The 13215-nt window shown below is 46.4% G+C and overlaps 1 protein-coding gene across 11 annotated transcripts in view; it reads right to left on the bottom strand.

The window, feature by feature from the left end:
- The window catches only part of CNTRL (centriolin), an 84257-nt gene that overhangs the window by 25090 nt on the left and 45952 nt on the right, over positions 1 to 13215 (bottom strand). For all 11 annotated transcript variants that reach the window (XR_014140138.1, XM_031031253.2, XM_081803503.1 and 8 more), the window contains 10 exons: positions 12262 to 12407; positions 11471 to 11678; positions 10815 to 10994; positions 8800 to 8979; positions 7910 to 8026; positions 7481 to 7625; positions 6831 to 6982; positions 5001 to 5190; positions 3415 to 3728; positions 2290 to 2495 (listed from right to left, as the gene is read on the bottom strand). Coding sequence is in view for 10 of the 11 variants with exons in the window: in XM_031031253.2 (XP_030887113.2) it covers positions 2290 to 2495; positions 3415 to 3728; positions 5001 to 5190; positions 6831 to 6982; positions 7481 to 7625; positions 7910 to 8026; positions 8800 to 8979; positions 10815 to 10994; positions 11471 to 11678; positions 12262 to 12407 (1838 nt within the window). In the remaining variant the exon portion in view is untranslated. The remainder of the gene's footprint in view (positions 1 to 2289; positions 2496 to 3414; positions 3729 to 5000; positions 5191 to 6830; positions 6983 to 7480; positions 7626 to 7909; positions 8027 to 8799; positions 8980 to 10814; positions 10995 to 11470; positions 11679 to 12261; positions 12408 to 13215) is intronic.

Raw genomic sequence — 13215 nt, 5'->3', positions numbered from 1 at the left:
CAACACAGTATACTGTTGGGGACACCTGGGTGGCCCGGTCGGGTAAATGTCCGACTCCTGATTTTGGCTCAGATCATGATCTCAGGGTCGTGAGACTGAGCCCTGCGTCAGGCTCCGAACTCAGCGTGGAGTCTGCTTGAGATTCTTTCTCCCTCATCCTCTACCCCTTGCTCTCACATGCATGCACAATCTTTCTCTCTCTTTAAAATAAATAAATAAATCTTAAAAACAAACATGGTAGGGGCGCCTGGGTGGCTCAGTTGGTTAAGCGACTGCCTTCGGCTCAGGTCATGATCCTGGAGTCCCGGGATCGAGTCCCGCATCGGGCTCCCTGCTCGGCAGGGGGTCTGCTTCTCCCTCTGCCCTCTTCCCTCTCGTGCTCTCTGTCTCTCATTCTCTCTCTCTCAAATAAATAAATAAAATCTTAAAAAAAAAACAAAAACAAAAAACAAACATGGTATACTATTGACAGTAAGTACACAATATATATAAAGTATGATGTAGTTGTTTTATCTTTTTTGATTCTTTTTTTTTGGTCAGCACTTGTCAAGAGAATGTTATTTCTATTCTTCTGTGGTATAAAAAATAAAACAAACTACTACCATAATAATCATCCATTCCCTTAAAACTATCTCTCAACTTGCAGCTCACTAGCTGCCTCAAAGACTAATTTTGTGATTTACCCTGTTCTACTAGAGTAAAATTATAGTGACAATATTTGACAAACAGAAAGCAAGACAAGGAGGGATTCACTAACTCAAGGCAAACGTGTCAAAATTTGAAAATGAAACTATGACAGAAAAACATGAAAATAAATTCATCAACATATTAACAGATTCTTTCTCTTTAAATGAAGGCATACAGACGATCTTTATTGTCTTCTTCGGACATATCTGTGTTATCCAAATTCTTTAAAATGATCATATATTATACCTTTATAACTAGGAAAAGAAGTGGTTATCCCATTGCCTTACTATCCTCCCTCAAAAAACCTCTTCCCCATCACATACCTACAAAAGTAATAGCATAATCATCTTTCATCTTCGAAACCCTCAAACATCTAGTCCCCATCTTCTCCTGGTGTGACCCTTGCTTGTCCCTGCCAGGTCTATTGGCCAGTCACGTGTGAGCTCCTAGAAGGCAGAGGCCATAGCTCACTCACCTCTGTGACCTCCACAGATCTCCCCCCAACTTTGGTGCCTGGGCCAGTCTGGCTTACACGACAAAAAACTGGGGAAACCATCAAGAACTCATGGGCTACTGCAGAAGATGGGCTTCTACCCATCTGACGCACTCAGCAGATACTGCATTTGTTAACGGACCCTATGCCAGATGCCGGGGCACAAAGAGGGAGGCCCAGCTACTGCCGTCCTGGGCTCCTTACAACATGGCGTGAACAGTATTATGCCCAAGGTTGCCAGCCCTGAACTGCGGAAGCCTGAGATGAGAAAGGTTTTGTGTGAGAGATGGGATCCCTGATCTTCACCTGGAAAGACAAGGTGGAGTAGGCAGGGGGTAGGGAAACCATTTTAGGCAAGGACAGTATGTGCACAGGTGGGGAGGCAGGAGAAAATGTGGTGTTTGGCGAAACCAAAGAAAAGTAGGTAGGGCGTGAACAAGCACTGTGTGTGGGAGAGAAGGGTAAGGCAGACGGGTAGGGTTCAGATCTGGAGGGCGGGTGTGTATTGTGATGGGACCGCATCACATGGCGGAGTGGCACGCTCAGGTCCTGGCTATGTGTAGGGTAGAATGGAGAGGCTGGACAGGGAAGGCTAATGCGGAAGCTAGTCCAACAACCAAGGATGACATGATTAAAGGCCAGGGCAGCAGTGACGAAAGAAGGGGACCAGCTTGACAGCTCTTTGTGTATACTTGTAAGACTTGGACACCAGCTGGAGGCTTGGGAAAGTGGGGAAAGAGGAGCTGAGGACACCTGGCATGTTTTTAGCCAGAGTAACTGGGGAGGGCGGATGGCTGTGCCATTCTCCAAGAGGGCCTACAAGAAGAGCTGATTTGGACTACTGGCCAAGAGAACTCAGGCTTGCACTGCGCAGCCTGGGAGTCACCCCGTGGCTAATACTTTAAATTCAACGCTATTCCTCACTTGTTAGCCACATTTCAAGGGCTCAAAGGCACATGTGGCTAGTGACCACTGTTCTGGACAACACAGATCTGCAGCATTTCCAAGATCACAGAAAGCTCTACCGGACAACACTGACTTAGGTTACCTTAATGAGCCAATATCCTATTCATCAGAATTATAAAAATAAAATGGCTAATAATAATTACTTTCGCTGTTGATGTTTCTGGATGGTTCTATGTAATTCTTCTACTTCATACTCTAAGTCTTTCTTCTCTTGCAGAAGACCATCAATATTATGATGCAGTTCTTCCAGTTCTTTCTCCGACTGCCGCTTAGATGCTCTCATGCACGGTTCCTGTTTCCCAGATTTCAAATGCTGCATTATGTCTTCTAATCTAGAAACTTCATTCTCCTGAACAAAGAAAAAAACACAGTACTGAGAACATCACTTGATGTTTCTCTTCTTTCCTGCCAAGAGCTGCAATTAACTCGAAGTGCTATCTACAATGTGAAAATGGTGGTAGCTTCTAAGACTTCAGTGTGAAAAGAAAAATTAAGTCAAGCCAATTTTTCACATACCACAGATGAAATTGATGAACAGAGCTTTTAACTTTTCCATCAGCCCAACTACGGTTGATACACATTCACCAAACACCTCGTAGGGATCATCTCTACCTCCAGAGGTCAGCAAGTAGCAGAAGAGACAGACACAGGTGTCTCCCTCCTCTGGGCACAGCGGAGGGGAGTTAAAATACTACTTAAAGTCATTAAAATACTACTTAAAAACATTTGTAAAACCATGGGGAAATGCCTGTAATGTTAAGTGGGAAAAACAGAATATGAAACCTGTGTACAAATTATGAAAAGAAAAAAATAATCACCTATCTCGCCACCCAGAGATAATCCCCACCACAACCCTGCTGCTCATATATGTGAATACACGAGCACATACATGTGTGTGAGTGTACACACACAGATACATGTGGGCACAAGTACAGGAACTACTATGCGAATACACCTTCATATACACATCAGTACTTGTCAATAGAAAAATACACAATAGGCTCTCCAAAAATAGTTAATTTCTAGACTGAAAGCATTTTTGTTAGAAGATGGTTAAACAAAGTTTGCAGACTGGCCTGGTATCCTAACTCTTGTCCGGAAGAGTATTTTAATAAAAGAATGCTTACTCCACTCTAAACACCAACCTTATAAACACACTTGGGACATAATCCGTTCATAAATAGGTCGAATCATTACATATATGCCCTTATTCAGTCTCCCTCCCGTGGACGCAGTGTGGACAGGGAGTCTTACGTCTTTCCACTTACCAAGTTATGGTGTTCTGGGACGTTGCAATGCAGCACCCCCACGGGGATGAGGGGTACAGACAAGCTGGCAGGTGGAGGACCATACACGATGGGAGCCCCAACAGGAGGTGGGCCATAAACAACAGCGCCGGGGTTGAGAGGTTGGCTATTGTTGGGCAAGGGAGGAGGGGGTGCATACAGGGCCATGCCCTGGGGTACAGGAGAACCATCGGGAAACACAGTGTATATCATGTATCCGGGGGGAGGTACAAATGGCTGGACCTCTTGGTCATCTAGCTGGCTCTCTTCCTGGCTATCTCCTCCACTGTCTGCATCTTGAAAGAAACAGAAGAGTGTTTTACCCCCATGGCTTATTAGGTAAACAAATTTATACAGAACGGCAGCACTTAGATCTAAATCCCAAGACGTGAGAATGAAATTTCGCCAAAAAGGTCAAAAGCAGTTTTGAAAAGCTGATCAAAACAGGGATTCATATATTTTCAGTGGCTGATACTTGAGTTTTTCTTACACCTATCTGTTGATTTGCCTTTTTTTTTTTTTTTTTTTGGTCTTCATTCATTTATTCAGCAACCACTTGGGTGCCTGCTTCAGGCTAGAGAAGAGACCAACAGAGATGCAGAGAGGAGCAGTGAGACCCACAGCCCTCAGCACTGACCACGATCGCGGCGCACGGCTCTCCAAGCTGCTGGCCTTCCTGCTTATCTCCCTGACCAGCAGGATCTACATTTCTCACTGATGACAGCCTAGCACGCAGCAGGCACTCAGTAAATAGCTCCTGAACGAACACACTCTCCAAAGGGGGTATTCCTACTTTACACTCAACAGTCTCAGAGAAGCTACATAATTTGCCTAGGATCACGCAGCTACCTACTGCAAGAGCTATGATTAACTCCCAAGTCTGACTCTTCCTCTCAGAGCTTTAGAAGATGGACCTATAACACTTCATTTTACGGGCGCCTGGGTGGCTCAGTCGTTAAGCGTCTGCCTTCGGCTCGGGTCATGATCCAGGGGTCCTGGCATCGAGCCCCATGTCTGGCTCCCTGCTCGGCAGGAAGCCTGCTTCTCCCTCTCCCACTCCCCCTGCTTGTGTTCCCTCTCTCGCTGTCTCTCTCTCTGTCAAAAAATAAATAAAATCTTTAAAAAAACCACTTCATTTTAGTCGAGCTAGTCAATGCCATGACACAAGGAGGTAAGCACCTGCCATGCTCCAGGAGCGCAGGTGACGAAGCCGCTCAGTCAGCCTGGGTGAGGCAGGGTGGAGGAAGGCTCCATAAAGGAGTGCTATTTGAGGGCCTGGGTCTTGTTGAACGTTCAACAGGAATGGATTTAGGAGAGGAAGGAAGAAGGACATTCTAAACAAAGGGTTTAAAACAGGGAGGTTAGAGGAACATGGCATGCTTTGGGTATCTTAGGCAGCTGGGATGGCTGACTGTGGGACAGTAATGGGAGGGGAGACAAGAGGTCACTGGCCAAGGCCGCAGCACAGAGGGCCTTGCAGAACAAGCTAAGGAGTCTGGATTGTGTCTTATGGATTTCAGGGAACCAATAAAAGAGAAATGCAACTTCCCTTCTGTGATTTAACTTACCTCTATTTGAAAACGATTTATGTAACCCACTTCTGATGGGAGAATACACCCAGTATCCCGAGACAGGTGGAGGACCACTGTCCTCCTTTCCATCCTGCTGTCCATGACGTGGTTTTCTAACAGGAGTTGAGGCTGTGTACTTTAGGCCGACGCCAGAGTCCTTGGTGGCCTGGGAGCTGTGGCTGGAAACCTAAAATAAATGATAGAAGAGCCCACTATTTACTAGAAATGAAAAGACTGAGTTGGAGAAATGCCAAAGTCTAGAACAATCGTTGAGATGTAGCAAAGTTGAGAAAGAACTGGTTTCTTTTCATAGATTCTAATTCTCATTTTTCAGAAAGAAGTGAGACATGATTACACAGTCAAGTCAGGTAAATGGGCTGAGTGTCAGCCTCTCTTCTCCAGTGCTCATCTTTCCTGGTGGCTTCTCCCCTTTTGCCTTCTCCCTGATGGCTCACCAATGAAGGCCAGGGAAACCAATGAATTTTCAAGGCCATATGGGATATTAGTCTCCTGCTGTCTTGGGAGCCTGGTGTGGCTGGGAAGCTCTACTCTGCTACCCTCCCTCCTTCCCAGTCATAAATAGGTCTACTTCCCAAACCCTCGCCCAGCTCAGCCTTACAATGTTACATCTAACCTACACAGCTTCCACCTTCAGCCCTGGATGTCAAGGCTGTCTGGATTCTGGTTAAGTCTACACAGCCCTGGGATGCCCGTGTGTCAGCCGCTTCTCCCTGACTGTTGCCTGTCTGCTGATTCTAGCAGGAGATCACCCAGCCCCGCTGCTCCAGATGCAGGCCGCTTACTGTCCTCTCCTCACTTCCCACCTTCAAGCCCCAAGCCGTGACCATTGTGTCTCCTGGACATCCCTCGGTGCCATCTCTCCCCCAGCTCCACTGCTCTAGCTCTGGCTTCTGTCCCTCATGGAATGAGTTCACACAGCGCCCCCCCGCCCCCGCCCCAGGTTCACCCCCCGCAAGCCGGGCCCCCACACTCAGCCCAATTACTCCTCCTAAACTACGGCTCTAATCACATTACACAGCCGCGGTCCTCAAGGCCTCCCTGAGTCAGTGCAAGAGATTTTGAGGCCCTTTTCAAAAGCATGAGCCCCATCTACTTTCCCAGCCTCACCTTTCACTGTTCCCATCCAACCGTCCAACCCCACAAGGCTACTCACCACAGCTAAACCAACTCTCCCCTTCCACACATTTCCTCCCTCCTAAAAGCCCACCCCTTGAAGGCTAAGTGCTGACCTCATGACTGTGTGTGAAGCCTTCTTTCCTGAACTTCCCCATGCGAGGAAGCCCTAACACTTCTCTACAACAGAGCACACAGGTCAAGTCTGTTGTCACGTGCATGCCACTGTTGTAATTACACTGGTGTACGGGTCTCCCGACCAGCGCATGAGCTCTTGGACATCATTCATTCCTCATGGCACCCCATCCCACCTAGCACCTGACCTAGATTTCATGAACACAGAATGAAATGTTGGCTAAAATCAAATGAAATCCAGGTGCCCAGTTTTCTGTCAGCCTCTGCACAATTTTCTACCCATTTCCAACAGGCCCTCTGGGCTCGTCACCTTATCCCCTTGCAGAATCTTCTTTCACGGACCCACAACATACCACCTGAGCATGAACGGGCAACGGCAATATTCCCAGGAAGGCCCTATTTTCATCTCAAATATTACAAACACTTAAGAACCTCAATGCATGGCTTAGCCTAGACATATTGTTCTTGAGACCTTCTTCACAAACTGGGAGACGAGAACACTGTCACATTTCCTTCAAGAAAATTCAGTATACACTCCCAGCATCACAGACTTCCTACTTTTGATGATGTTGGTGGTGGCATAAAGTACCAATAGCCTCGTCTTTTGAAAGGATCGGTCATGCTGCTGATGTAATCATTCTGATGAGAAACTTCACGTCGAAGTTCAGCAATTTCTTCCAAAACATTTTCAAAGCTTCCTTTGTTAACATCTGCAAAAGAAAGCCATTCTGTGAAATTTGGCATGAAATCCTCTACTTCCCTCCTCTCTCAACGTACCCAAGTGATGCCACGGCAGCCAATGACTTTGATCAGCTCCTCAAAGCTGACTTTTCAGCCTGTCCCGTGGTAACAAGTTTTTGCTAACACTTAAAGAGGATAGATATACCCCTCTGTTGTTCATTTATAAAGTAAGCCAGGGAAAGAGAACAGATTTGTAAACATTATTCCTTTTGAAAATTCAAAAATCTCTTGTCTCATTGTAATCAAGTTCCTTAATACTTCACTTACATAAAATGTTTTTTAAATTCTTTGTTTTTATTCATTAAGCTAATTATCACAGCTCTGTAAATCAAGCATGGAACTGATCTATCACAGTTAAATAAATTTGCTACGGTGAAAAACAAACAGGATGATCTTTTTTTCACATGATTTGATTTTAGAACAACTGTTTTTAAAACTACTACCCAAATCAAAGCCCAATACTTTACCAGCCCCGGTGAGGTCCAGTAAATTCCGCAGCCTTGCGATCTCTGTCCTTTGTCTCTCCATTGTCTCATTTAGTTTCTCCATCTCCAGCACCTGTGAGTTCACTCCTCCAGTGCCAACATCTACTTTCACCATCTCATTTTGAAACTATTAAAAAATCACACACACAAAGTTGCCCACGAATACTCTTTCCCAGGTGCACTTATCCTGGCAGCTTGATTTAGTACTTCTAGAACTTTTACCCATGCTTTACTCACGAGGATGCTGCGTCACTCCTTGTACTGAAATCGCACTCTGCCCGGCACGCAGTAGGGGACCAAGTGCTGACGAACCACTGATTACACTTCCAAATTCTCTGAGTGGCCACTCCCACTACTTTTGTCTTTGAGCAACTGATACAGGCCCAGTAAGGGGGAGACCCCAGCACTGACCTGCTCCTCTTTATCTCTGAGAAGGTTCTGCAGGAGTTCAATCTCCGCTTCTGCTCGGGTCAGATCCCTGGCCGCTTGTGCTGCCTTTCTGCTGAACCTCTGCGTCTCCTGCAGCTCCTACTGGGACAGAGGTAGGGGAGAGGCAGCACTGCCATCATTCGCTGTCGCCTTCATTTCTCTCTTCCTCTCAGACTCCTCTGTGTTCGTCCGATCGCCAGCCTCGCGTGCGTGAGTGCGTGTGTGCGTGCGTGTGCGGCGCCAGGTCCCACCCTGTCCCGTGCGGGTCCCATCACCTGGCAGCCTGGCTCCACCCCTGCATGGGGCCAGGTGGGCAGGGGGCTGCATCAGAAAGAACCAGAGCTAACTTCTTCTTCACTATTCTCCGGTCTTCCACGACTAGTGTCTCTCTGGACTCTCATCATTAGATTGTCTCTCCTATGATCTATTGTCTTAATCTCATGAGCCTCTGCCCCCTTTCAAACCGTTACAGACAGCATTTCAGTCAGAAGGCAGAACAGCCCGAGAGGTCAAGTGTTATCTGACTGCACAAGATGAAAAGTCTGGGGTTTGGAAGGATGAGATGGCCAGCCTTTAAAACCCTGGTTCAGGTGTGTATGCACAGCCATCTCCCTAGGCAAAGCGCTACACTTTGAGGCGGGGACAGTATGTTTCATTTGATGGTTCCTGTCAGGGCTCAGGAGGGGGCAGGACCCACGGCAGGGCTGTGACAGGAGAAATACAATCCTTAGGTCTGAAGGGAGACAGCAACTTTACAGTGGTTTCTAAGACAACCAAAGTCTATAACAAAATAATAATAAAAGCAATAAACAAGTGGCTATGTTTTGGGGCAGCAGGGCCGGTGGAAGCTTGTTCTAGACACGTGGACTCACCTCTGCTCGCTCCTGGTTAATTTTCATCACAGTTCCATGAAGGGACTTGAGCTGGTCTTTGGCAACGGTGAGCTCAGCCGTGGCTAGCTTATCAGAGGCGACCACGGCTTTCTTTAGTTTCTTCAATTCTCTATCTAAACCAAGAAATTGTTCCTGAGACTTGGCATCTTCAAGTTTCTTCTAAAATAAAGGAAACATTAATTGAACAGATGAATCACTTGGCAGCAATTAATTAAGACACAAGCTCCATGAGGGCAGGGACTCTGTTCACTGCTACCCAGCCCGTACCTAGAATAATACCTGGTACAAAGTAGGTGCTCCATAAATATTCACTGAGTGAATGAATAAATAAAATGAACTCAAAATTGTATGGTAAACTTAGAATGAAATCAGTCTTCTTAGTCAAGAACCTTTGCGATCACAGATTCATTCATTCATTGGAAAACCATTTCCTGGCACCATCACCAAGTGATGGACCAGCCCCTTGTGACTGCTGAGTCAGGCGCTGGGATATGGTGGTAAATAAAGCAGACTGGGCTATTGCCTTCAAGGAGCTTATGAGAGACAGATAATAAACAAACACTCAGACAAACACATACTCAAAATGGTGGTTAGCAGCTATCAAGGGACAGAACAGGGTACTATTTGAGAGAACAGCAGGAGAGATGGAGATTGGTGGGGAGGGGGCAGTCAGAGAGGAGGATGGAGGAACATGGTCCAGGAGAGGGAATGGCATGTGGGAAAGCCAGGAGAACTTGGCATTTTTGAGGAACTGAAAGAAGGAGCCTGGTGAGAACAGGAGGGAGGCAAATCATGCCAGGCCTCATTGGCTTAAGAATTTAGGTCTTTTTCATAAAAACAACAGAAGTTCCTGGACAGGGGAAGTGGCTGGGGGTGGGGGTGGGGGTTGGGACTAACAGGAGTCAATGCCTGTTTTTGAAAGAGCGTGGTGGCGGCTCCGGGAAGCGGGGTCATCTGTCAGGTGGCCACACCAGTGGTTCAGAAGGGAGATGATGGCTGGATGGGGGTGGTGGCATCAGAGAAGAAAGAAGGAACTATATTCCAGATATATTTTGGGGGCGGACATGACAGGACTTGGGAACTGAAAGGTACTCAGTCAAGTCTGAAGCAAGTCATTCACTGAGGCTGGGAGAAGGGAGAAGGCACGTGTGCGGAGTGACAAGGTATCAAACAGTGGAGCACGGGAGAGTGAACTGACCAGAGAGAAGGGGGATGCTGCCCATCTGAGGTTGAGGACCAAGAGATTGTAACGATACCACTGTGCCTGGGTGGGTGATATTTTTCTGCAGGAATACTCAGGATGGGTATCAGCCCAAAGCATACAGCTGCAGTTCTGTCGGGCAAGTGAGACAGGAGAAAAGGACAAGGGACTTGAGGACATTTGCAAAAATGGGTATCAAGGGGACCATGGAATTTAGGTCGGGCGATGATGAGGAAGGTAGACAGGAAACCCTAACAGACAGAAAAGGTGGGATTCATGCCCTGGAGTTGTCAGTGAGGTTGAAAACGTGTCAGCGTGGGGTGCAGTGGACAGCGTTATGATAAGCGCGGGCTGCTTAGCTCCGGATTTCCGAGGCGGTGGGCGCAATTTCTGAGCTGCACAAGGTTGAGGATGTGACGATGGGAGGAGACGGTTGAGGTGGGATGGAGAAGCAAGGAGAGAGGCCGGCGTGTTAGAAAGGAAGATGAGGAGTTAAACAGTAATTGCCCATGGATGTGTCCAACTGGGCGAGGGGTTTCTGAGGAGGCCATCAGCACTGAAGCTCTAAGGTCCCTCCTCGCACGCCATTTCTCTCGTTTTCATCTACGCGGCACCTGTCTCGGGACCTTGATTCGACCACATGCATCCCGGCCTCCCCTGGTTCCAGTCCACCTCTGGACCAGTGACGCTGCCACAGGTGACTGTGGACCAGACTCCGCCCTGAGGGCCTGCTCCCGGGGGGCAGGACCCAGGTGTGAGGACACAGGTGTCACGCTTTCCGAGTCCTCCCCACCTTTTTCTCTAACTCCCGGAGTTGGGCCAGAATTCTCTCCTTCTCTTCATCAGCTTCCTGAAGTTGGAGATCTGTAAGGCCTTGGATTTCCTCCATACTTTTTAGATTTTCTTGCAAATAGTGAATTTCATTCTCCAACTGCTGGATTCTCGCTTCGTGCTGCCTCTTATCAAAACTAATCTGTGAGGAAATCAAGTTTCGAAGAGGATTTTTAGGCAAAATAAAAACTTTTTAGGGAATCACATGTCATTTTACTAAAGAAGGTAATGAAATTTGGTACTAATGAGTTACAGGGCATGGTTTTATCTTGAATGTTCTCTAGGATCTAAAATCCAGGATTTTCATGTTTGCGTCATCATTAAAAGAACTGCATCCAAAAAATCAGATCCTGGCACGACACTACACCCCAGCAATGTAGTATTGTTTACCTGCATGCCCACCTGCTTCCAAAACAAGGAAAACAGAGCCCCAAAGAAGCCTGACTGACATCAGTAACCATATTCAGGGTTGAATTTCAGTCACAGGCAGTCTGACTCGTGAAGAGTGAAAAGAACAGTATGTGTCAGTATTTACATGAGAAGGAAGCACTGCAATTTGTTGAAAAACAGGAGTATTGGCCAAACACGCCCCGCAGCTGCCTCTCGCCCTTTCCTTACCCGCGCTTCCAGGGCCCTCTCGCAGGCGTGCCTGAACTCTGCTTGTCCACTCGCCAGTTTCTCTTGCTGCAGGGCCATTTCTTCCTGGAGCTTTCTCTCTCTCACTTGTGCTTCCTCTCTCTCCCACTGGGAGCGTGCAAGGATTTCACTGAATTGTTTCTGCAAATCAGCAAGACTTTTCCCTAAGACATCCGAAGAAGTATGGATTCTGGTGAGGGGGAGAGAAGATGGCATAAAGGTGACCGTTCAGGTCTCGGGCCGGACGCGGCGCAAACATGCTGGTAGCCGTGCGGGAGCAGAGAGAGCTGCCTGGATGGGACCCGTACTCGGCAACTCAGCACCCCTGAAGTGCAAGTCACTGTTTGATGCAGTGACTGCTGTCACTCTGGAAACACAGGCTCCTAGCAGGCTAACGATGTTTGCTCAAAAGAATAAATGTCCATTTCATGTATTTACATCAGCCTTGGTTTTGATATTTATTTTCTATTTAAAATGGATAATATGGCTCTACTTCCTGACCATATGCAAGGAATTTTCAAGAAAAGAGTTACTCTTAAAACTTCTGCTTTTTAAATTAAATAATACCAAAAAGTATGAAAGATCTAAATGTAAAAAAATCAGTGATAGGCAGTTTGAATGAAGCAATCTTGTGGCTCAATCACGGAAAATACGACACAGGAACGCTTACAAAAGAAATCAGCCATTAACAGAACTTGGGAAGGTGAGTCTATACGCACCTTATTTTCATAACTCAGCAATCTCAATACCTGGAGGTCCTGATTTTTCATTACCTCATTTCCCCAGCTCCTGACTTCAGTTTTTTCCTTAGCTCATCCACACGAGCTGCCACTTCTTCTGGACGAATCAAACCCTCAACCACATGGTTAAGGTGACTCTGGAAGTCTTTAAGTTGCTGTTTTAATAGGTCATTGTCATCCTATGGATGGTGGTGAAATGGGGAGGTAAAAGTTACCAAAACAAATTTAAAATACACACACATACCCCTACACAGACTACAGTACTTGTCATATGATAGTTCTATTCAACTTCCTTTACCAGTTCTTTAAAAATGCTTTCTAGCGTCTGCCTTCGGCTCAGGTCATGATCCTAGGGTCCTGGGATTGAGTCCCACATCGGGCTCCCTGCTCCGCGGGGAGTCTGCTTCTCCCTCTGCTTCCTTCTCCCTCTCTCTCTCTGACAAATAAAATAAATAAATAAATAAATACAATTAAAAAAAAATGCTTTCTATTTGGGCTGACAAATATCTGAATCTACTGATCAATCTAAAGTCACAAAAGACAGAACCAGGCATTACAGTATTTCCTGATGTGATACAAAAATAAGTACCTGTGAACACTACCTGTGAACGTCTCCTTGCTGAGACGTAACTAACTTGAATCTAAATAAGCCTCCATATGCAACATAAGAACATATTAATCAATACCAGAAAAGATGCAACCAGCAAAATCTAGAATACAGGAAACTATACAGGACAAAGACCTGGTTTTCTCTAAAATACTACAAAGGGGGAAAGAAGGAAGAAGCCTATAGATTAGAACAGACTTAAGAATCAAGTCAACAAAATGCAATGTGTGCACTTTATTTGGATCCTGATTCCAACCAACACTTGTCAAAACTGTGAGAGGTATGGGTCATGGGATTGGGTCCCGCACTGGACTCCACACTGAGTGTGGAACCTGCTTAAGATTCTCTCTCTCCCTCTCCCCCACCACCTCTCTCTCTCT

This window comes from Leptonychotes weddellii, chromosome 14 (genome assembly GCF_054177405.1).
Source record: "Leptonychotes weddellii isolate Sample4059 chromosome 14, ASM5417740v2, whole genome shotgun sequence".
Lineage (NCBI taxonomy): Eukaryota > Metazoa > Chordata > Mammalia > Carnivora > Phocidae > Leptonychotes > Leptonychotes weddellii.
The sequence above is the reverse complement of the archived record's forward strand: the minus strand, read 5'-3'. Positions and strand labels throughout refer to the sequence as shown.